The 23,592-nt window shown below is 36.5% G+C and overlaps 1 protein-coding gene across 1 annotated transcript in view; it reads right to left on the bottom strand.

The window, feature by feature from the left end:
* TMEM131 (transmembrane protein 131) overlaps nt 1–23,592 on the bottom strand; it is a 99,624-nt gene that overhangs the window by 36,201 nt on the left and 39,831 nt on the right. Inside the window, exons 4-13 of the mRNA XM_074908449.1 lie at nt 23,201–23,269; nt 14,852–14,975; nt 13,846–13,962; nt 12,885–13,007; nt 12,102–12,182; nt 8,661–8,811; nt 8,504–8,560; nt 7,511–7,572; nt 2,249–2,357; nt 240–348 (exon numbers count right to left, since the gene is read on the bottom strand). Coding sequence (XP_074764550.1) covers nt 240–348; nt 2,249–2,357; nt 7,511–7,572; nt 8,504–8,560; nt 8,661–8,811; nt 12,102–12,182; nt 12,885–13,007; nt 13,846–13,962; nt 14,852–14,975; nt 23,201–23,269 — 1,002 coding nt within the window. The remainder of the gene's footprint in view (nt 1–239; nt 349–2,248; nt 2,358–7,510; nt 7,573–8,503; nt 8,561–8,660; nt 8,812–12,101; nt 12,183–12,884; nt 13,008–13,845; nt 13,963–14,851; nt 14,976–23,200; nt 23,270–23,592) is intronic.

Raw genomic sequence — 23,592 nt, 5'->3', positions numbered from 1 at the left:
CACTCTGAACTCAAGCCTTGAAACTAGCATATGTATTACTAAGACTCCCTCATCTTCTAGTGTAAAACCAGAAAAAAAAAAAATCAAAAAGTAATTGGAGTTCTAAATGACCTCCAGATTCAGAAAACCCAGGTATTACCTCCTTACAACCCTTCTTCTAAAAAGGCTAAATTCCCTGCTACATCAGCCTATTTTACAGCATTTAGTTTTTAAACTATGTTCAATTACTGTAAGCTTACCCATCCAACACTTCTGCTTGATATGGTATTTCAAGTTTGGAGTAGCTCTTCTCTTTTGCTTTAACAGTTATTTTCCCAGAAGACTGTGATGCTTTTTTTGCCTTTGATGCTGTACACACAAGAATGTAAGAAGTTTGTTAAAGCAGACAAAAAATTATCCATTAGGTTAGACTAGGAAGAGTGGAAGAATAAAAGCACAGATCTAGTCCAGAATGAAGTATCACAGAAGAGAAAAATTGATCTTAAGGAAATTTCAATAAGCAACTGACATGAAATAAGTCTAGGAAGTAAGATATCCGAGTTCTGAATTCCTCCTCCTTAACACCAGTTAGCTGACATGCCTGGAGTTAGTAAGCTTAACTATGATAGGGAAGCCTGGTTGTTCCTGTCAAATAAATTAACTTGGACATGTCCAGAGGACAATTCAGATCCCAGGTGAGCTGAATTCCCCACTCAAGAGTGTAGAATATACCTATCCCTCCACTAAGAGAACAGAAACTTGAGATGGCTGGACTCCTCACTTAGAACTACCAGTTGAGCAGGACTTTGGGCCAGGAATGCAGCAACATTTTAATAATGAAGAAATCAAATACATGCTAAACTTTACAGAAATAAAATCTGAATCCGTGTAAGAACCCAAACTACACAAGCACCAAGAACAAGGCTTACATGTCTGCTCCAAGATCACAGAACAAGCAACAGTAGCCTGGTAGCAATATCACCAGAAAAGTCAAGAAATTCAAATACTAGTTAGGACAAACTACCAGCCCTTAAAGTCCTTGCATGTATTAGGACAGCTGAAATAAATATTTAGGGCTGGCTGCACCAAGTCAATCCTTTAAATACACTGAGCAGCTTGACTGGTTAATTTTCCCCCCAGCTACCACTCCTTCCAAGATCAACTGTATGTTAGTTGGGAGGTCCTCATATAACAATTCCCTCCAGCTTCAAAATCTGAACATATTACCACCTCAGGCTGACAAAGTTCAGCTATTTCAGGATGTATTTATAGGCTAAAACATACTTCACTCATCTTACAAATCAGAGTCTATTTAATATCTGACGTGCTAATCAATAAATAACAATAATAAAAATCAATCCTCTTCTCTATCCATGCAACTTGTAAAATTATGAAATGAAAACCATTGCATCTATAAACTTCCACTTTTAAGCAATTTAGGCAGAAAGACTTACAGCACCAATTACTATCTTAAAGCAGTAACACCTGAGTAGGTTAACAGCATTCTGACAGCTGATTAAAATCTCTATAAAAATCAAGGTGCTTTCTACTAAACGTCAGCATAGTATTTACAGTCACGCAACGCAGGAGGAAAATGACCTGTCATTTCTTTCATAAAGATATAAATGAAAGTCAGTATCAGCATACATAACATACCTTTGTAGGAATGGTTGGTACCAATAAAAGGTTTTTCCACCTTCACCTCCCTTTTTCTTTAATACAGATTCAAAGTAACAAAATAAAATAAGCCAGCTTTCACAGTAAGAGCATGACTGAGCCCTATTTCCATGGACATTCCAACATAAAATGTAATTTTCTTACAAATAAGATTTTGGATTCTTTTTTAAACTTTGGCAAGATTGAAGAGCAATCCAAGAGATATACTCTCCTCTAATATATGTTACTGCAAGGAACACATCTTGGTTTGTTAGGATTTCTCAAAAGCAAATGCTTCTTTAGAGTAACAATATGTTTTAAATAATCAGTGTTTTAACATAAGAATACTGCTTATGTTTAATGGAAGAATTAAGAATTCCTTCTCTTCTCACCAGTATTTACCAGTCTATTACTTGCTGATTATGATCAGAGACAATCCCTTCAGAAATATCTGAAGTTAGAAGAACTATAAGCCTTTTCCAGGTAGGAAAATTCCATTTCCTTCTCAAAATTACAAATAACATTTTATTAAGAGAGTGAAAATAATTCATGAAGTTTCAGCAAATTTTAAGAAGCACTTGACAAGTTCTAAGAAGAGAGGAGCAGTACTTACCATCAAAGCTAATACTTGCAACTTTGGTATATTTACTTTCAGAGGCTTTTAACGTAACTGGCTTGAAATGTACTGTTATAGCTTCGTTCTGTGGTGTAGGTCTAACACTCTGCAAACAATCAAAATATGAAGCACCTGTAAATTTATCATTGTTAACACACCTTGCAGCCTTCATGTATCCTTCAAAGTGATACAATTGCGACTAGTTTTGGCAAGTTCTTACAGGTCTGTCTTTCCCGTAACAAAGCAGCATTCTAAGACGCTTCAGAATTTTTTTCAGGTCCTGCAAATTAGTCAGTATGCAGGAAAGTGGGCAGTCGAAAGTCCTCCTTTGGAATGCTGGATGAACTGACAGTATGACCAGAAACATATTAATAAAATAGAAACCAAGATTTATTTAAATTAAGATTGTTTTTATTCTTAATGCTGCAGGGTTCCAATAGCTAGACTAGCTGTTTCTGGTGCAGTTGTTAACAATGCTGTTAACTGACTTGTGTAATTGCTGGTGATGATACAGACATCTACCTTGTCTCTGTTCCCATGCTAAGCCTGCAGAGCTGCCACAGGAGAAAAAAGAAAATGTATAGAGAACAGTTTTGTAAGTCTGAGATGACACCCATTCTATACCAATATTTTACAAGATCACCTTTTGTATCTAATGATTACAGTTTTAAACTAAATAGAAAAGGTAAATTGGACATTACTGGAACAGCAATTGTGTCAGTTATTAGCCAGAGCTGATTTGTAGAGATACTTATTGCTATGCAGTTGCATTATGGATTCCATGACAATATCTGAAGACTCTATAAAGATTGCTAGCAAACTCTTTGTTCTAGATTTCATGAAGAGAAACTGGGCATGGAACATTTAAATACTCTTATTCTCATTTTGCTTAAAATTAGGATGGCTGCCATGATTCCTCCTTGCCAGCTGTCTTCTCCTGCTGTAAGAATAGCTCAGCTGCTCATGTAGCAGCTGTTAAACTATTGCAAATTACAGGATGCTGTATTAAGGAAACTGAAATGAGTGCTGGTTTACCTTATGCTAGGCTGCAGAGGTTTAGCACCTGCTTCATAAGCAGCTGAGCCTTTCTTGGACAGAGAGGAGCAAGGCAGACAGCTAGTGGTACAAACCAGCTACAGTTCTTCCAAGCTAAGCTGTCCTTGATTGTAAATGAAAGCCATAAAAAAGTGCATACATAACTAAGTTCTGCAGACCATGGAATCCTTAGAGGAAACAAGCAGCACTGCTCCTGCACCTAATGAATAAATCCTGTTAACTCAACTAGAAGTTTGTGTTTTGGATTTATAGCAACTGACTTTTGTCAACCACCTGCATACACATGGTGCAGATATTTGCTATTTCTCTTCATGAGTAAATTCATAATTGTCACAATTTTCTTCTCATGAAATTCATACTACAAAACTATCCTGAGGGGTCTTTTAAAAAAATACCTCTTAAAGCAGACAAAACCAAAGCTGTAATCAAGTTCACAACCTTTGCATGGTTCACATTTCTAGTAGGTCTTTCTATGCAAAAGGCTGGTTTCTAATTATTGAAGCTTGAAATTGTGCTGATTTCATTTGGTAAACCAAACTGCAAATATTCAAAAGGACAGCATGTTGCCAGAAAAATAGCAGCTTTCAGAGGCGCATCTCTTAAACCTAGATGTGTGACAAACCTAGATTTTACTAGTATTTACTTAAAATGCCTACAGCTAATGAATTTAAAGGAGTTTACACTTTTGTTGAAATTTTCTTTATGACATCATATGTATTTCTCATTTGTTGCTTGATTACATGCTATAAAAGGAAACAGAATTAAGACAACTAAAGGAAAACCAAACATCCTTAAGTCCTCTTCCAACTTTACCTTCCTCAAATTTTAACCTATTTCAAACAAAGCCTAAGCAAAACTCATCCTGAGATGTGCTTTAAGAATCATTAAATGTGGACAGGCCATGAGAAGACAAGCAAAACATGTTCCATCAAGTATCTAGTACGACCAATTTTATCAGAAAATCTCCTAAGAGCAACTTCTGTAGGGAAGAACAACTTAAAATAGACATGCTTCAGTAACACATGGCTCTCCCATGAAGTGTTCCAGTCAAGATTTCTGACCCTGCTGTATGAAGATACATTCAATATTTAACATAAGAGCAGAAAATGAAGACCTTAAGTGTTCTAGAGGGGGTAGAAAGCTTTGTGCTATTACAACAGTTTTCAGGAAATACTTTGAATGTTTAAGGACTCCCAGACTACACCTATTCCAATAAACTAAAGAGGAGAAGAGTATGGGTTGAAACACTGGCACATGTTCATCCATACCGTTTACCTGTTAGCAGGCTCCCGAACATAGTTTTGACTTGTCCCCCTAGCATATTGTTCTAAAGACTGAGCAAGCAAACTATCAGTAACTTACAGATAGTAAAGAGACAGCTACCCTGCTGCAAAAGGAAAAAGCCCTGCGGCTACAGGCAGCAGACTAAGGCTGGTTCCATTACTGTCAGAACCACCTCTGTACTGTTTATTTGCTTTTACAGACACAATTACTTCGTCACTTGGCCTTCTGTTTAAACAGCGACACACCTAAGTAACCAAACTTCACTTTCACCATAGAGCACCATCCGGAACAGCCATGGAATAAACTACTACTAGATTTTAATCCTTTAAGGTAACTTTCCCTTGATAACTTTGAGGTGTGTGCACTCAAATGTGCAGACTGAAAACATAACACGGAAGTAAACTACTTCTTGCAGGTTGGTAAGAGGGAAAAAAACCCCCTACTCTAAAGTATGTAACTGTGACAGAAACAAGTAAATAGTTTCTTACACGCTTTTATTCTCAAACTGATAGAACTCAGCTTCAGTATATGGCTCTCCTGAATTTCCTGGTTCTTTAAGCACCAAACATGATCAGGAGCTCAAATTTTAAAGTGTGCTTTTGCTTTTAGCAATCAAATGGGCTTAAACTGCCTTAAAAAAACACAAAATTTTCATTTCAGAGAAGGGATTAAAAAAAAGTGTTTGACAATCTAAATGTACTAATTTTTGACAGCAATTTTACTAGATTGCTGCAACATGACAACAGTTTATCCAGTCATGAAATAAATGTGATTCTCCCTAATAATAGACAAAACCCTACAAAATGTAATCAAGGAAGTTTTTGTAGAGCTTTAGAACTCAAAAAAGAAAGCGAAGTGACTTCCTCTTACTGTCCTCAACCAATTTGTTGGATCACAGCGTGACTAAGTACTTAAAGGCAGAACTACTACAACTCTGGCAACAGTATTGGCCGTCTTTCATACACAGATGACCTGAAGATATGTAGTTCCTCCAGCACCCAGCTTAAATATATGCTAAATATAGCCTTGGCCTTTTCTTCTGACATTAAGATGAAATTTGTTACAGAGCTCTGTCTCACTGCTTTTAAACCCTAGCTCTAAACGGTCAGAAATCCATTTCTCAAGCTTTCTTAGAAGCAAGCTATTCACCAGGTTCCTTCCAAAAATTCTTTACTCTTGCTTACCACTTTGAAATTCCTTGACTGGCACAGCAGCAGAAATTCACACAGTGCTTCAACTGCTACAAAGGTTACAAACTTCACAACAAAGCTGTGCCTTAATGAGAAGAACAATTGACTTGATGTGCTGTATGTGACACACTGAAAAATGCATCATAACTGGACCTATGTGGTAACTTCATTACTGCACGAGTCCTAAAAGCTTTAAGACCACCATATTTACTGCTTTGATACACTCTAAAAGAATAATTCATCTAGAAAAGTTATGTCATGACATGTGTAAAGATAATCAAATGATAGCTTTCCATTACACTGCCGTCTATGTTTTATAGTCTATGGTCTAAAGGCCATAGCTTAAAAAAAAAAAATGAGTAGGGTTTTTTTAAATGAAGGAGCATAAATTAGGTACGTTATCAGATACTAGAACTGATACTGATGGTCTGAATATATGTTTAATTGCATTGTCATCAGGAAATATATTACACACTTAAAAAAACCAACCGTAAACCACAAAAAAATGTCCCTATGCCAAAAACCTGATAAATCTAAGAAGATGGACATGATATAAGACAGCAGACATAGCTAGAAAAATAATTTGATAAGTTTACCAACCCTCTGCAAAAATCATATGCAGGTCTTTTTTTTTTTTTTTTAAGTAAAAACCCTCCACTGAAGCTGGTTCACAGCTTACAAGGTCATAAGAGACCTTATAGGATCATCTGACCTCATTAAGACAATAAGCATTAGGATTTCAATGTATTGAATCCTGTTTGCATTATAGCGTGAGTTTCTCTTGACTTGAAAATTATTTGTGAACAACAACTTAGCAAGCATTGCAATGGACTATTATCCCAGTGTAAAGTAACCCTTCTTACTGGTTAAAGCTATAAGCTTTAAAAACACAGAAATGCTCTCCAAGAGCTCAGTAAGAAATCTTTGCCAATCCTTCAGTCATTCTTCAGGCTCCTCTGGTTTCTTTTCAACACTTCAACACTTTTTGAAGTGCACTGGGACAAGGTATAGCTAGCTATCAACTAAATCTATAAGACAAGGAAGACAGGAAGGGGAGAAGGAAGAAGTGACAAAAATAGTGGGCAATGAGAAAAATTACACAGGAAAAAGGTATGAATGAGCAAAGACAAACCAGCAGACTGGGGCCAAAATTCTGTAATAAAAATAGAAAGTAGAAAATTCAAAACCTAGAATGCTCAAGCTGGCTCCACTTTATGTGCAGCTGCAGTGATCTCACTGGAAAGAGCTCTAGAGTATTTGCAGGCTTTTTTTCTTATTTCAAGCTACAAAGAAGATAACCTCAAGAAAAGAAGGGTCATTTTACAGTCTGCTCTTGAAAGCTACTCTTTGCTCATCTTAAAAGATTATGTTGGGCAATCACTTTATACACTCTCATGGAGCGTGTGATGAGGACAAAGAACACAAGACTCTGCATTAATCTCTCATTCACTGAACAGAAGTTACTGCTGTCAAGTATAAAAGCTTCCAGAGGCTCAGATATTGCAGGCACAGCCTACAAATGCTGAAACAGCCATTCATAAAGGCTATCAAGCAAATGAATTTTACCATGTATATAGATTATTTGTCTTACTATTAAGTTACGTTTTCAGTCACACATCACCTAGCTTCTAATTCTGAACACTACATGGTAAATCTGTGAATGATCAATTTTTATAAGAGAACGTAAATCCAAGTAGAAAGTTTCAAATTGAAAGGAAATAAAACTTACTGTAATTGGCACATCTTTTGTTCCTGAATTTAATAAATGCAGATTTAAAATTTTTGGCAGATCTGTTAAAGAACAAAAAACACACCTGGCTATTAGGCTATTTTAACATAAAAACCTTATACAAAGTCATCTGCACTATCTGGTTTCTCATTTAAATCCACTGCTGTTCAGTGTTAAAAAGCTAGACTAACATGACAGTACAGCCAGTCCAAATAGCTAGTCCCAAGAATCTGACACACTTAACTGCATTTTTGTGTATTAGTAGGTATTACATGCTTTAGCTAACCACTTGTATTTCTAACACATTAAGAAATTGAACAGGCTTAAAACACTCTAGTGAATATTTTGCCAGATGCACCAATATTCAGCAGAACTACTTATCTTTAAACCTTTACATGTTAAGTAAGCTGTAAGAAAAAGTACTTAACAAGCTACCTTTTTTTAGTTGAAAAAAAATATATACTGTTTTTCCTCAGTAAAGAGCCCTATTTCCAGTTGCAAAAGGTACCTTCAGTTTTACTACTTTCTGCCATATATAATTTTTTTTTAATTTTACTAAACATTATTAAATTAAAATGTTAGGCACAAATGTGTGACACTTCAAATTTGTTACTCAAAAGATTTTTCTTTTGACTAAGTTTGCACACTTTCACTACTCCATGTGTCTGAAAATTATTAAAACTTAAGCAGAAGTAAAGCAATCTTTCAAAACAAGTTCACAAATTAAGTAAACTGACAATGGTTTTCAGACTAAGACATGCACAACTGTGTTAAGACTAATGTCATTACTAGACTGGATGTGCAAACAACTCAAGTATACTTGCACGTGAACACATTTGTGCACTGTTGGAATACACTGTTACGCTGCTTTTGAAACTCTGGATTTTAAAAAGCATCATTCCACAAGCAACCCTGAACAGTACAAAGATAACTGGGCTTTCCCCTCCCCACTCTGCTTCTTATGAATACTTTGAGACTTGAAGTATGGTTTACCTTGTGTTCGTAGTGTACCAAAATCTAGCATTTCTGTTGATGAATAGATTCCTGGTGCTATTAAAAAAAAAAAAAAAATGTTACCATTTTCTTCTTATACTAAAAGTTTATTAGGCTGAAAACTTAAACAGAAAAAAACAACCACTTTTCTACAAACCTGTTGTAACCTCTACTTCAACAGGGAGAATGATAAATTCTGTGTTGTCTGAGGCATTTGTTTTTATTCTAATGAAGGCTGTATGATTATCTGCTTCTCTTGAAGAAAAGCTGGCTCTCATCACTCCTTTTGTTTCATAGGGAGGTATTTCCTGATAAATAATCAAAACACATCTATGAGAGTGCAGTAATTATAGAAGAAGTTGCCACACCATGGAAATTACACTAGAAGCATTAGGTATAATTGTATTAAGAGAAAAAGCTTCAATAACAGAGATAGGCTGCATATTATTAAAATTACCATTACATTTACTAAGCATACTTGTAATCATCTAATATGACACTGACTAAAAATAGGTATATGTAAGAGGACTTTCATATCCCATTTCATTACGTTTTATGTATTTAAATGGTGGTAAAAAGACAGTAGACAAAATTGACAGAATCTACCAATAAACAAAACTATTCATGAAAATGTTACTGAGTACGCAAAATCAAATATTGTTTTCGTGTATTCTGATTGTTTTTCTCCAAAGTAGAGACAAGGCATACAGTTTCAGTGCTAAACACAAATTGAAACAATGCAGAACTGCAAGTATTCAAAAGCTTGTGGAACTGCAGGTTTATTAGTCAGCAAGCAATTTACAGCAAAAAGTCAAAATGTGTTTTAGTTCCTGTATTAAGCTTATTCTATCAGTTCCAATCTGCATTCAGGGCTGGAAAGACAACTCTTTCTGTATTTGCTGGACACAGCTGCAGCACAGGACTTACTTCAGAACCATATCTGAAATACTAACACTGCATATTCTTCCCCATTACATTACAGAACAGCTGGACAAATGAATTTTCCTTTTTTTTTTTTTTTTGGTAGTGTTTTTTAATTTTTTTTTTTTTTTAAGTAAAAGATGAAATACTTGATTTGAAATTTGGAGCTTTTTCCACTTCAAATGCAAATAAATATGGCAGAAAATGGGAAGTTTTAATGAGTAGTCCTTGCATTGATAGATGTTGTTTCAGCTGACAGATTCTTTCGTGTTTCTGATGAAGGAAACTGGACAGGACATAACACATATAGGTGCTGATTGTCTTCTACATTTTTTCTGTGCTTTCTGTACTACAAACTCATAGCAATCCATTCTGAAGGTCAAGCTGAATTTTCCATGGCACAATGACTATAGATGTATTCTTTGACAACTGCTGAATATCTAAGTAACTAGCTTCAACTAGTTCAACTAGTTGCTACTACTTGGTGAGTCCCTAAACTAAGAAACTTTCATAATGCAGCCGTTCATTAATGTTTCAAAGGATGTGATTTGACTCTTCCATATGTAACCAGGTATCCAAGGTTTGTCAGATCCCTGAAGTAACTTTGAACAGTGACTACAAAAATACTCCTGCATATGCAGACCGCTTCATCCAATCATCCAAACATCTGGCATCAGAACAATTTTAGACAATGATGTACATTCATATGTCAAAGTTCCATCACTACATTTCAGATGACTACTTCTACTTTGCAGCTTTTCTTAACCTCAGCGCAGCTCCTGACATAGCCAATACAATGACATATCTGAGTGTTTCCTTCTACTGGTTTAATTTCTTCTAGTTGTCTTTTTTTTTTGAAATACCAATGGTTGATATGAAAACCAAGAGGATTAGTGCTGACTAGTATTAACTTCACTGCCTGCCCATGCAACACACTGGAAGCTTTCACAAGCACATCATCATTGCTTAACCTGGCAACCCAGCCTACAGAAGCTGAAAAGCTACATGCTTAAGAAACAGAACTGGAAATAAACGACACATTTTAAAGTCTTCTATACTTTTGTTTGTGGCTCTAACATGTTTGTTACACACATCTAACTAACGCTACAGCATCCAACAATCCCCTTAAGCAATTTTGACAACAAGAGTCTATCTTCAGAGGCAATGCGATTTGACTAAAACAGTGTCAAAATACTAGGATCTTAATTTTTTTTAATCTATTTCAATGTTTACATCTAACCCTCAGCATCATTCACTCTTTCCACTGCATTTTTTTAAAATGCTTGCCATCTGTATTCATACTCATTTGCAACTTTTGTATTGAGAAGCTCAGTATGACCCAGTAATGTGTGTTTGCAGCCCAGAAAGCCAACCATATCCTGGGCTGAATCAAGAGAAGCGTGACTAGCAAGTCAAGGGAAATGATTCTCCCCCTCTACTCCACTCTCATGAGACACCACCTGGAGTACTGCATCCAGCTCTGGAGCCCCCAGCACAAGAAGCACATAGACCAGGTGGAGCAAGTCCAGAGGAGAGCCATGAAGATGATCAGGGGGCTGAAGAAACCCCTCTGTGAGGGCAAGCTGAGAGAATTGGGGTTGTTCAGCCTAGAGAAGGCCCAAAGAGAGCTGTACAGTGGCCTTCCAGTACCTAAAGGGGGACCACAGGAAAGCTGGAGAGGGACTTTTTACAAGGGCATGTAGTGACAGGGTGAGGGGTAATGGTTTTAAACTGAAAGGGGGTAGATTTATATTAGATGTAAGGAAGGTTCTTTACTGTGAGGGTGGTGAGACACTGGCACAGGTTGCCCAGAACAGCTGTGGCTGCCCCCTCCCTGGCAGTGTTCCAGGCCAGGTTGGACGGGGCTTTGAGCAGCCTGGTCTAGTGGAAGGTGTCCCTGCCCATGGTAGGGGGCTTGGAACTAGGTGATCTTTAAGGTCCCTTCCAACCCAAACCGTTCTGTGATTGTAAAATTATCAGTATGTGTTACTTCAAAACTACATTAAGTGAAGAACACAAAAGAGATTTAATGGGCCAGGTGGTGAGTCCATCCAAACCACTACTCCATCTGCAGCAGCAGACATGAAGAGTAAAGAGTAACTGCAGGGCAAGCATGTAGGAATATTTTCCAGAACAGTGTCCAGACACTCTCAACTCATGATCTAGGGATTTACTGCAGCTAGACGCACTGCTGTTTAATTTAGTAGTCATTAATAGATTCTTCTTCCCTAATTTTGTTCAGCTGCTTTTTCAACCCATGTATGCATTCATAGTGATTTGCAGGAAGGACTTTCTCAGTTTCAAACAAAAAACCCCACCACAGATTTCTGTATATTTTTCTCATGGGTTAGATCCAGCTCAGAGGCCATCAGAAGGACTACACTGTCCTGAACGCTTACATAAGTGTAGTTCATTCTAATGGGAATCATTTTATTCCTACCATTTCAGAAAAGCACAGCACAATACAGATGGCTTCTTTTAATTAAACCTTTCCTTCAATTCCTATTACCATACAATTAACAGACCATGTTATCATTTCAATTTTTATAGGGTATTGCTAATGAGTACATGACAAGAAACAAAGTTGGTTAAAAAACCCCCCCCAAACCTAAAATCATGTTAAAATAAAACCTCTGCAAACAAGTACAATGAATGCTGCCAAGACATGACTACTCACCCACAGCTTTCTTGTACCTCCTTGCTGACCTGTTGGAAGCTCTAAATGGAGGTCACCTCCACTGGAATACATTTCTACCACCTGAGGAAAAGGAAAATGTTAGCACTCAACTTAAAGGGATCCTGTTTGAGTTATCAGATAATATAAAATGCAATGGCATGTGTTAGCAACTATCTGACTACAGCAGTATCTTATAAATTCACTTTTAATGATGATATAGCATTTGCTAGTGCTGCACTTTATGTGCTTTCTGTAGCATTTCACAGTTTGTGGATCACTTAACAGACTCAGATCACATTTATCAGTGATTCATTTACTTGTTTGGTTAGGTACAGTCATCAATCCTGCCTTAACATAAGAATGCTTGCCAATGTTACATACTAGGGTACACCGTAAAGATACCTTATGCTGTGCAAAACAAGCAGAAGGAAGCTAAGAAGCAGGTCTAGATTAAAAGCACAAGATACATTTTAGTTTGTTAGCTTTGGTATTTTTCTTAATTACCAGTGGTTTAATTCTTTATTTTGCAGTAGTTATGACCATTTTAAAAATGGAAATGTCACAGTAATACCTCAATTTAGCAAATTAAGAGATCTGTGAGCATAATCTACAATTTCTAGAACAACTGATTTGCATTTAAACAGAGAAACATTTATGTAACGTGAAAGACTTGGCCTCAAATAGCTTTAAAGTTGAAGCAGAATTTGAAGTAACAACAAAATAAAATTTCAGTTCAATATCAGAAATGTAAATAAACATTCAATGGTTTTCTCTTTGGCTCACCTGCAATGGTTCACTGTGAGGGTTATGTATATTTATTAAAGGAGAAAAACTGCTATTTACAGGAACTCGTGCCCCAATAAATGGGCGCAGTCGATAGGGGTTCGGTACTCCAATGCCAAACACCTGGTTCAGAAAAAGCAAAACAAGCTTAAGTAGCTGTATGTAATTGTTGCAGAGCCTAACATAGGCACACCAATTTCAGTAATCTACCAAATATTCTTTTCAATTAATAATATACATCTATCTGAACATTTAAAACCAGTATAATGCTAAAGCACTGAAATAAACTAGTTTAATTTGCAGCTAAAGGGTATTTCTCATAGCTACTACTTACGTACACTGACATATTTAGAACGCAGGAAGTGAAAATACCATCTTTTTTTCTGACACTCTAAAAAACTAGATGTCAGCTAAAGGTTAAAAAGATGTGAAATATCCTTTAATCATACCATTATGGAACAGACTGCCCATCTAGAAAGCTTTTTTGTTGCTGTTTTCAAAACACTGCCATGGTAAGAGTCATATTCTCTCAACAAGAGGATTTCTCTCACTTTTCAGACTCTCTCAACTGTCTGGTTTATCTTTCTGAATCTCAAGCGAGTAATTTTTGCCAGCTTAATGAATAACATTGTCTTCTCACAGGATCAGATGAGCACAGAACTGAAGAATGAGCTAGATCACTACAATGAGCCACTAAAGTAACACACAAAAAAGTTACTTGGAAGATGTTAAATCCTCCATAATTTCATCAGTCTGGCTTACAGTACTGCCCTAGATATTTACAGTGGTATACCTCTGTGTTACAACAAGCAGCAGGGATGGAAACTTCTTCAGCTGGGCTGATAAAAAAACCCCACCACTATTCTGCAAATAGCCTTGGGCGATTAAGCGTGTCGTAATAGATATTGCTCTGGTTTATTCACACTTCACAACTTTTTCTGAAAGAGGGCAATTTTCTTACCTGATAAGTAAATACCCCATGATTAGAAGTGTTAATAAATAAAGTGTTCTCTACATTTCCCACTACTCTTGCAAGGAAAACTACATCAAAGGACGTATTTCCTCCTGGAAGAATTTTCTGGAAAAAATAAAAGAAGAGGAATAAGCAAAAACTGTTTATTGAAGATGTTCCACCCTGCAGATGAACAAGAGCTTTTATGTTACAGAAGATCTCTGTGTATTCTTTATGGAAAACTGAAGTTAGAAACTATACTGTCAGATTTGGGAAAAATCTAAAGAAAATAGTAGAAGTTTTAGAAAATAAAAATGCATATCTACTGTAGGATCATATTTCATTGAATTTTTATGTTGAATTCTGAACTTAAGAGCTCAGCTTATCACAGAAATATTTTGGACTGCCAGTTTACAGAACATTGGAGAAAGACAATTACTACAAGATTCCCACAAGTGAGGTTGCTTATAGACAGGTTTTCAGAAGTTTTTAGTGTTCATATGGCCCTGCTAAACCACAGGCCCTGCAGACAAAACTGAAACTAGAGGACTATGCCTGACAGCAATGTGGTTAAGAGTTAACCCTGCCGACACCATGCTTTTTAACTTGCAAGTTCCCGTAACATGATTGTGGTAGTTATAAGTGCATTGGAGTGACTACTTCACACCAACACCATTTCACTGAAGTTCAAATTTTCAAATAAATTTCAAGAAGAGCTTGTTCTTGCATGCGCTTTAAGGCAACATACACTTAGTCACTTCAGCTACAAGGGAGATCTATACACTTCCAACATAGTCAGAACTCCTATGCAATATTTAATTCCTTTTCTCATAGTAGGGCTTGTGTGTATTTCCGTGCTCAGTTAAAGTTTGCTTAGTAACGGATGAGACGAACTGGAGTATCTCAATACTTTTAGGTATGTAATTATTGCAGTAAGTAGCTCATTTAAAGGAGGGAGGGAATCAGGATGGGGAAGGGGAAGGAAAAGCTCATATTGAGAAGCAGAATATCTTACCCTGTTTTGAAAAAATGATGCATGAAAATGTGATGTTGTAGCAGATATTGATACTAATGTAATTGTTTCTTCTGAGCTAGGGTTATGTAAGTAAACTTTTTCCATTTTTGGCATTCCAACTGGCCTGTCAAAACAGAGAGAGAATATTTTTAAAGCGCTAGGATTCTGGAAAATAGAGCATTGGGCTTTGTCCTATTAAACCAGATAGGAACACAACAGCGATGAATAGTGACAATAGAACTTTGCACTAGATGTTTTTTCAAGTAACGTATGTAAATTCTGCCTTGAAGAATTACTTGGTTAACGTATTTTCCATTATTTTATTGATTAATTTTCCTGAAGGCTTACCTAACACTGTAACATCCTCTAAAATGACACCTACCCAAAATGAAATTATGTTTTCAGGTTTTTACTTCAGAATCAGAAGAGATAAAGCTTGCTATTCCTGTGTTAGAACCTTTAATTATCTTAAGAAAGGTTGCACACAACAACTTAAAATAAACAGAACACACCTTAGAAAAGTCTACATTTTTTTTTTTCCTGATAGATTGTAAGTATTCTTACCCAGAACCCAGAATTTTTCTGGTATTGTATTTTTTAATATGCTCTACAGAATTAAGTACACATATGTGCAGCACAACTGTTTTATTTGTATATTGTATTTGAATTCATATCTTAAGGAAAAAATAAGTAGTGCTTGAGATAAATTCTATAATTTAAGATGTTTAAAACACACAAATCAAACAGTTAAACAATAGCACACTTCAGTAACAAGACATGCTAATAATTTATTCCACACAAGCTTTATGTTTGTTCCTTTTTGCTTACAACAACGGATGTGAAAATAAATGCTTCAGTTTCACCAATTATTTTTCAGACTTTGGTATCACTTCAGAATTTTTTCATGCTTTTTAACACATACGTGTTAAGCATTCGCACCAAAGCACTAATAAAACATGTAGATTACAATTTGCTACAAATTAAATTTTGGAATTCAAAATAGTTAACTCAATTTTCAGGCTACACATATTCCATGTAGCACTCCCATCTCACCTTCTCCAAACATTGCAAGGTTGACAAAGCTATTGATAATTACTACCTGTAGTACCTGAAGTGATGACCAATAACAGGCAGTTGTTCTGCCATCCTCAGTTAACTTTAACAGGCTAAATTGATAAGCACTACTGTAGTTGCACAGGTTTTCAACTTGGGTGGGGGCAGGACACATCTCAATAGAGCAACATACATTTGCTGTAAATTAAAAGCTGCATTGAATGGAAGATTTAGTGACAGTAATCAAACTATACTGCAATTTGCAAACACTGACTGCAGTAACAGAACCTCCTACTTAGGAAACATGGGCTAAACAGATAGATGCTAAAGACCATGATATTAATTCAAATAAACAATTATTAACCTTCAATAAACTGCATCATCACTAAAGGTAGAACATATCTGCACACTACTGCTGTAAATCTCTTTGTTTTGCTTGCTGATTCATTCTAATTTCACATCTCCATCAGCAAACACTTGTTTTTGATCGTTCTTGTCAAAAAAAAAATCTCATCTTGACTTCTCTAACTTAACTAGTAATTAAGACAACAATTTCCCTCCTCACCTTTTAAAAGCTGTGCAAAACCTAACATCCAGGTTAAGCTATAATATAAAAGTATTCGTATGTGTTGCCAATATACATGGGAATATTAGAAAGGGAAATGCTTTATCAGCTGTGATGTTTTGCATTAACTGCTGTAACTGCTACATTGTTGATCAACAGAATCAAACAGTAAACCTGTTCTCCATTTGCTAGGAAAACGCTTATCAGACCACAGGAATTTGAGTGAGAGCTAGCCCTCCAAAGTTCCCCATCTCTACCCCACCCCCCAGCAAAAAACCAAAACAACCACATCACCCACAAAAGCACAACTAAGAAAAGTGTCTGCTGATAGGGAGCTACCCAGCACCCCCTGAATACTGAATCCACTACTTCAAACACTCCTTCACCAACATCAGTACAGATGAGATTGAGTAGTTTATCTGCTTGGCAACCAGGAAAGGCATAAGTAAACTTTTGTAACAGTCAGCAATTTCAGTGAATTCATTGTTTAGAGAAAGTGGTCGTGCCTTAAATGAGTACTCTGTTTCTACCAACACTAAAAAAAAAAAAAAAAAAAAAAAAAGGAAAGAAAATAGTCCAGCTCCTCCAACATTGAAGAAAGCTCTTTCAGTATCTACTGATCAGCTGTCCTCTAGTTCTCACAGCTATTTCTCATTCTCCTCAGTGGAAGACATGTTCCCAGCACCTTGTTACAACTCTTCTGCTTGCTACAGTGCAGTTTCTGGATACTTCTCTTCTCCAGAGCATGTTCAGTATCTCCCCAAGAAGGGGAAACAATCCTCCTCCTCTCTATTACAATGCACTCCAACCAGTCTTCATAACAGAAGCTTAAGAGCTGAAAACACTATCAAGTAAAACAGCTCCCGCCAACCACAACAGCAGGAAGCAAGAGAAGAGGAGGTAGATTTTAAGCACTCTATTACATGTAAGCAAAGGACATGACTAGCATATCACCTGTGGTCTCTACAGAGAACCAGCTGTGTACTGGAAACCCAAGATCAGAGTTGACTTAAGTGACACTTCTTATGAAGCATGATGTATGAAACACCACAAAGCCAAGAGAACTATGTTGAATGAACCAGTAATACTGAAGTGCCAGACTGTTCCTATCAGAAAGGTAGTTTAGATGTAAAACTCCTTATCTCAGGAAATGTTTCAAATATTGTCTTTTAAGGCCTTCATGCTTTTCCAGTTCTGAAAAGCAGGGAATATAAGACAGTATATTTGAGAGGCTAAAGCCTATAAAAACAACTAGTAGGGAAGCAGCCATGATAAACATCACAGTTCACTAACTTCAGATTCCAGACTAAACCACCACAGTATAATTATAGGTGATAAAGGCAGAAGTCATTAAAAAGGAATTTTGTTGCTAGGACTGCATTTTATTTCACTGTTTTGTTGACCATTCTAAATTTTGAAACAAATCTAGTATTATGTTTTGCTCAGATACAGCTTTCCTTATATTCTTTAAGCTTGATGTTAGCCAAATCTACAGAAATAGGACAAACCTCACTTGTTTTTTCTACCATCAGACATAGTGAAATCCAAGTAAATGAGTGTGCACCAGACACTTAATGATCCTACATCCCAAGCAATAATCACATACGGGATGCTCTCCATGCTGCAGATTATCAAACCACAATGGTCTGCACAACTGTAGCATTACCTGGTGCGAAATTTTACAGAATTTCCTTGAGCAGTCACAGCAAGCACTTTTCATCACAAGAAGCTGGTACAGAAAAACACCTTCAGGCAAACATGAACTGTCAAAGCACGTAAGATTTTGCTCCTGATCTTCTGTCCCTGCATAATGCTAGGTCCACCTACACTCATAAAAAAAACCACACAACCTAGATGAGATGGTAATTAACAATGGCGAAGTGCCTGCTCAGATGGATAAAGAAGTCCATGTTCACTACTGCAACTCAACCCTTTCTGAAGTCTGAGTTAGTATCTGCAGTGTATTGTAAGCATGTCCTCGTAATGGAATTCACTGCAGCTCTAGGTTTCAAGAGGTAGATTCTTTTAACAAAGGAAACCAGCTCCTGCAAAAAGTTGGGGAAATGAGTTCTTGAGTTCTTGTCTTAAACTTAACTTGCAAAAATATCTAGCTATTCACTGTAAAGCAAATACGGATTGAGAAAACACCCTTTTAAAAGGGTAATTACATTTTCTTCTTACTGCATATAGATTAGACACCTCTGTAAAACGCTCACTTGATTTATGAAAACTGATGCAAATCTATTACCTAAAAGCAAAGGCTATAAACTCAGCAGACAGATTATTCCTCTTCTATCTCCTATTCTTCCTAGTGAGACTGGAGAGAGAACTGAAGTCAACAAAAAGCTTCCCGCTTAGATCCTGAATGCTGGGAATACAGATAAATATACTCAAGATTCAATCCAGGTAAATTCCTCATGAATTTGAGTTTAACGGATATGTTCGCCCCTAAGTATTTTTCTCTTCTAGCATCTTTGGCAACTTGAAGACAACTGTAAGACCACTTGTCACACAGCGTATCAAAAGTTTCATGTGGGTTAAGTCAGTATCCTGTGTCAGACATGAGAGAATAGCAGATGCCTAGAAGACAAAAGTGTAATAATGTGGAAAGCATACAAAGTCAGAAACTCTCATAGTTTCTAATATATGAAGCTTGGGAACTTCCTGAACCAATGCAGATGGTTCTCCAGTCAGAAGATCCAAGAGAATGAGCTCCAACAACAAGAACTTGGGTGTTGACTTGTAATGTATCCAGCTGTTTTTAATTACATGAAACAAAGCTGGTCTTACGAGGTTACCTCTAGAGACTGAAAGGGAATGCTTTTTGTACCCCATTTTGAAAAAAATGCTTGTTCTTTATGTGAAGGAAGTCTATCCGCATGATGTACAAGACTGAAGAATTAGTGACTTGAGCATTCTTCCTGTTTCACATAAAACTGTATGCATCACTGGTTGAGCGGCACAGGCAAATTGCTTCTTTAACTGAAGTTAGTAACTGAAGCAGATAAGTAGTTAGTTACTTCAGTTAGTAACTGAAGCACATAAGTTTGAGAACATAAATATGTCTCAAACTCAAAAAAGCAAAAGAAAACAAAAAGGTTTTGGGTTTGTATATGTACTAGCCTACAGACCAATGGTCTCTTAGCTTCCAGATTTCACTGGCTTTTAACAAATCAAGAAAGTTATTTTATCTTACATCTGACAAAAAGTTAGTGTCCATGTAACACACTAAAATGGAGCAAATGCCCCATTTCATGTTAGGAATCTAACTTAGATCCCATACAACAAATCATACCTTTCCCAAACAGCTGGCAAAACCCCATATACAAAACACCTGTAGTAGAGTCTTAATGTCACCAACTGTGATTTGAATGAATCTAAGAGTGTAAGAAACTATTATTTACTCTGGCAGCATTTTGCAGTCTAGTGTGATGTGGGAACAAAACCAGAGGTAGATCTGGACTAAATGTCAAATTACTGCCAACAGCTTCTGACATTTCACAAACTCCAAGGGAAATGAAAATTCCCAGTAGCTAAGAATAAAGGCAGCTAGTTATGGAGCTGGTTTGGGGTAGAGGGTTTTATGCTTGCTTTCTTTAAAGCCCTAGATCTCTGATATCCAACACACTGCAGAATTTGTTCCAGACTGGTGTTGCTTCAGTAACACAAGCAGGAAGCTTTCACATTAAATAACCAAATGAATATTCCACTTAGTCCAAGCAGTCCCCTGAAGCAGTGATAGGGAGAACATGCCTCAGTTCCACTGCATTCCCAGAGGCTTAATGCATACAAAGAACATTTGGGATCTCTTCAAATGAGCTGAAGATTTGCATAACCTAACATACAACATACAGTCCCTTTGATAAACGTGAGATTACCTGGACTGTCTTCAAAGTGGTAGAATATGGTAGTGCTTATTTTATGTTAAAACAGAATTACACCCACCCTCCCCCCCCCCCAACTGTTATAAAACAGAAATATAAGGACACTGTAACCTCACCTCCAGGTGGAACACAGGAACGGTGTCTACGGAACCTATTTATCAGATTAATACTGATTTTGATTTTCTGAGATCCCTACATAAAATAACTTTTAATAAGTATTATTCCTGCTCAAGTTGGCATGTTTTTGAAACATCTGATTAAACCCACACACTCTTATCAGAAAAAAATGTCACAAGAAGAATGGGTAGCTTACAACTAAAATTAAATATTGCAACTTTCTTTAGTCTAGGAACGATACATGTTGATAGCTCAGCATAAATATGAACTTTGAACAAGCTTGCTCTACTAAATGCTACATGCTACCTATTAACAAAACTCCATTTAGATACAATACTTACTCAGAAAACAAATATGCATTTTATGCCTTTCCTTCATTATTAACACAGAAACAAACCCCAGAATTTGAATGTGAAAACTCTGTCTATTTTAAAAGGCAAAAAAGCCAAACGCTTAAATCTGCATTATTTGACTTCCAAGGTGCTTGGTACCTGCAGTTTGTTCTCACCATAAGGTTGAGTTACTCAGCGTTTCTCAGAGTTGGTTCACTTTTATTTAAATGCGTTAAGTACAGATTTAAACTGAACTTTGGGCCTCCCTATCTAAACCTTTTCTAAAACTGTTTTTGACATCTTAAGTTTTACGAAATCAGAAGATGATTTCTGCCTGAGATTATGACCTAAACTACAATAAATAAATTATCATATACCATTAGAAAAAAATAAATATAACATATACTGAACCAAGATCTAACACACAGGTTCCCTATTTTAACTGATAGAAAGCAGAGATCCCCCAGTGCAATTCTACCTGTATTGTACAGAGCCCTTCCTAAGTAAGAGATTTGCACTACTTTAACAGTGTACTAGATCTACACCGCTACTTCAGTGCTTTCAGCTCTGACAAGAACAGCTTACATAAAAAGCCAAAATATAATCAAGAGCAGCTTAAAGTATTTATGATATTGTCTGGAATATATTTTTAGCAAGAAAAAAAAGGCATTTTTGGAAATCCACAAAACAAAGCAGCACACATAGCTTTCGTCAGATAAGCATGCAAACTATATATGACCTTCAAAAGCAAGGTATTTCAGAGCACATCAGCGTAACACTTTATTCGTATTAGAAAAAGGTGTATTAAAATACATTTTAAATGTCAAATTCTGTAATTACTATGAACTGAAAACTTAAAATTGTAAGAGAAAAATCACTTAAAACCAAATCAATAGGTAAGTTTACAGTAACTCTAATAAAAAGCACACTGCTCTGCAAGTTTGAGTTTGTACTGTGCACAACAGTATAATTTGTTAACTATAACCTAATTTTGTTATAGCAGAGATGTAGTAGAGCAGGGCTTACCACTAGGTATTTTTCTACTCAGTTTAGAAGCTCAATACCCTCTTACCTAGGACCAGTTACAGACATCACAAAAAACCAAAACAAAACCACACAACATCAAAAGCTAGACATTCTGAAGTTTTGAAGGAATAAGGAAAAGGGGTCAGAGTGATTTATTATGTCTTTACTCAGAAGTTACAATTTTGTTAGACTGAGCAAAATAAATTCTGTGAAATGAGGCATTTTCATATAGCTTTGCTGTTTAGTGGCATTACATTTGTTTTTTTGTATAAAGGTTATTTCTGGAAAACTACTCTGTGCTAACAATATACAGTTACAGCCTCTCTCACAGAAACACAGAAGTATACACCTTGTCAATACACAGCAGCTTCCTTTCATATCTCTGTAGTCACCACACTGTACAACGGTCTTTCCTACTGACAAGGGGTACTATATTTTTATTAATACTGTGGTTTATCTGTAAATATATCAGCCTTTCATGAAGCAGCAGTGCTGGCTGAGGATGGGGGACGCAATACTACACTAAGGCACATAAGGGCTGGTTTCTTTCTTCCCAGCTGAACCCTTCACAAAATGTTTGAAATATGCTCACTGCAGTTTACACTGAGTCAAATTACCAATCACACACAGACACTGCATTCATGCATTCATATATGCCAACTCCAGAACTGATTTTGACTGTTAATAAGAATAATTATATCTACCTATACATAGTAACCAGTTACTAGTAAGAAAAGCTAAGACTGAAGTAGTTCTCGGAGGAACTAATTACAAACAGGTATGCTGTTGAAATTGTTACGCCTCCTTCCTCATCTCCCTTCTCTTTTATCTTTTAGAGAAGTCACGGATAAATTTGCTGTAAACCATTACATTCAGCCACCAAGAATCACAACAACCACCAGGTGCAAGGTGGAGCATGAAAGAGCTAGGCTCCCAAAGGCTGTATTTTCCCAACTCTACAATACTGTTCTAGTAACTGCAGATCCACTAGACAAAGTCTTTTTGCCACCAAAGCAATAGTAAAATGACCACGCTAGAGTAGATGCTCTCTGATATGGGTTATGTACAAGCAGAAAGGTAATCTCATACATTAAGTTCTAGACTTAAAACTGTTTCCACTCTGCAGAGCAGCTGTACAAGTACCTAAAACGTAAGTACAAATACCTATGCTACCAAAACCATGGCAGCTGATAGGTCACTACATGATGTTTAAGACCAAGTACACCAACTCTCTAAAACAAGGAAGTCAACTACACTTACGGACAATCTGTCAGTGCAAATTACGTATACAACCTTCTCCATTAGTTTTAAATGCTCGAGATGTTTTTTTCTATTTGTCTAACTAAACAGATCAAAAGACTTTTTAACTTACTGTTCATGGAAATCCAGCATTGGTGGCTCGAACCGGAGAGGTCGGCAATTTCCCCGATATAGGGATACACTGCAAGAAAGAAAAAAAACACTATAAAGGATACTGTTAATTGATACATTTCTGCCTCCCTCCCATCTCAAATAGCCCTTTCTTAGCAAAGCATTCATTAATAGAGCAACTAATACAAAAGAAGAAACACCCTGACAAACTCGTCCAGTCAGAATACCATAATTTTACTAGCCACTGACATGATTATGTGGTGTCTCCAAGAAAGGCTATGCATGAGTGCTTATCGTGGAAATGGACATAATTTAGGTGTTAGTTATCCTCTATATATCGATGGCTAAGTGAAACAGTAAGCTAAATAGGCTTATATGATCTTACATAGCAAT

Source organism: Athene noctua, chromosome 1, assembly GCF_965140245.1.
Source record: "Athene noctua chromosome 1, bAthNoc1.hap1.1, whole genome shotgun sequence".
Classification (NCBI taxonomy): Eukaryota; Metazoa; Chordata; class Aves; order Strigiformes; family Strigidae; genus Athene; species Athene noctua.
This window is presented reverse-complemented; position numbering and strand designations above follow the sequence as displayed.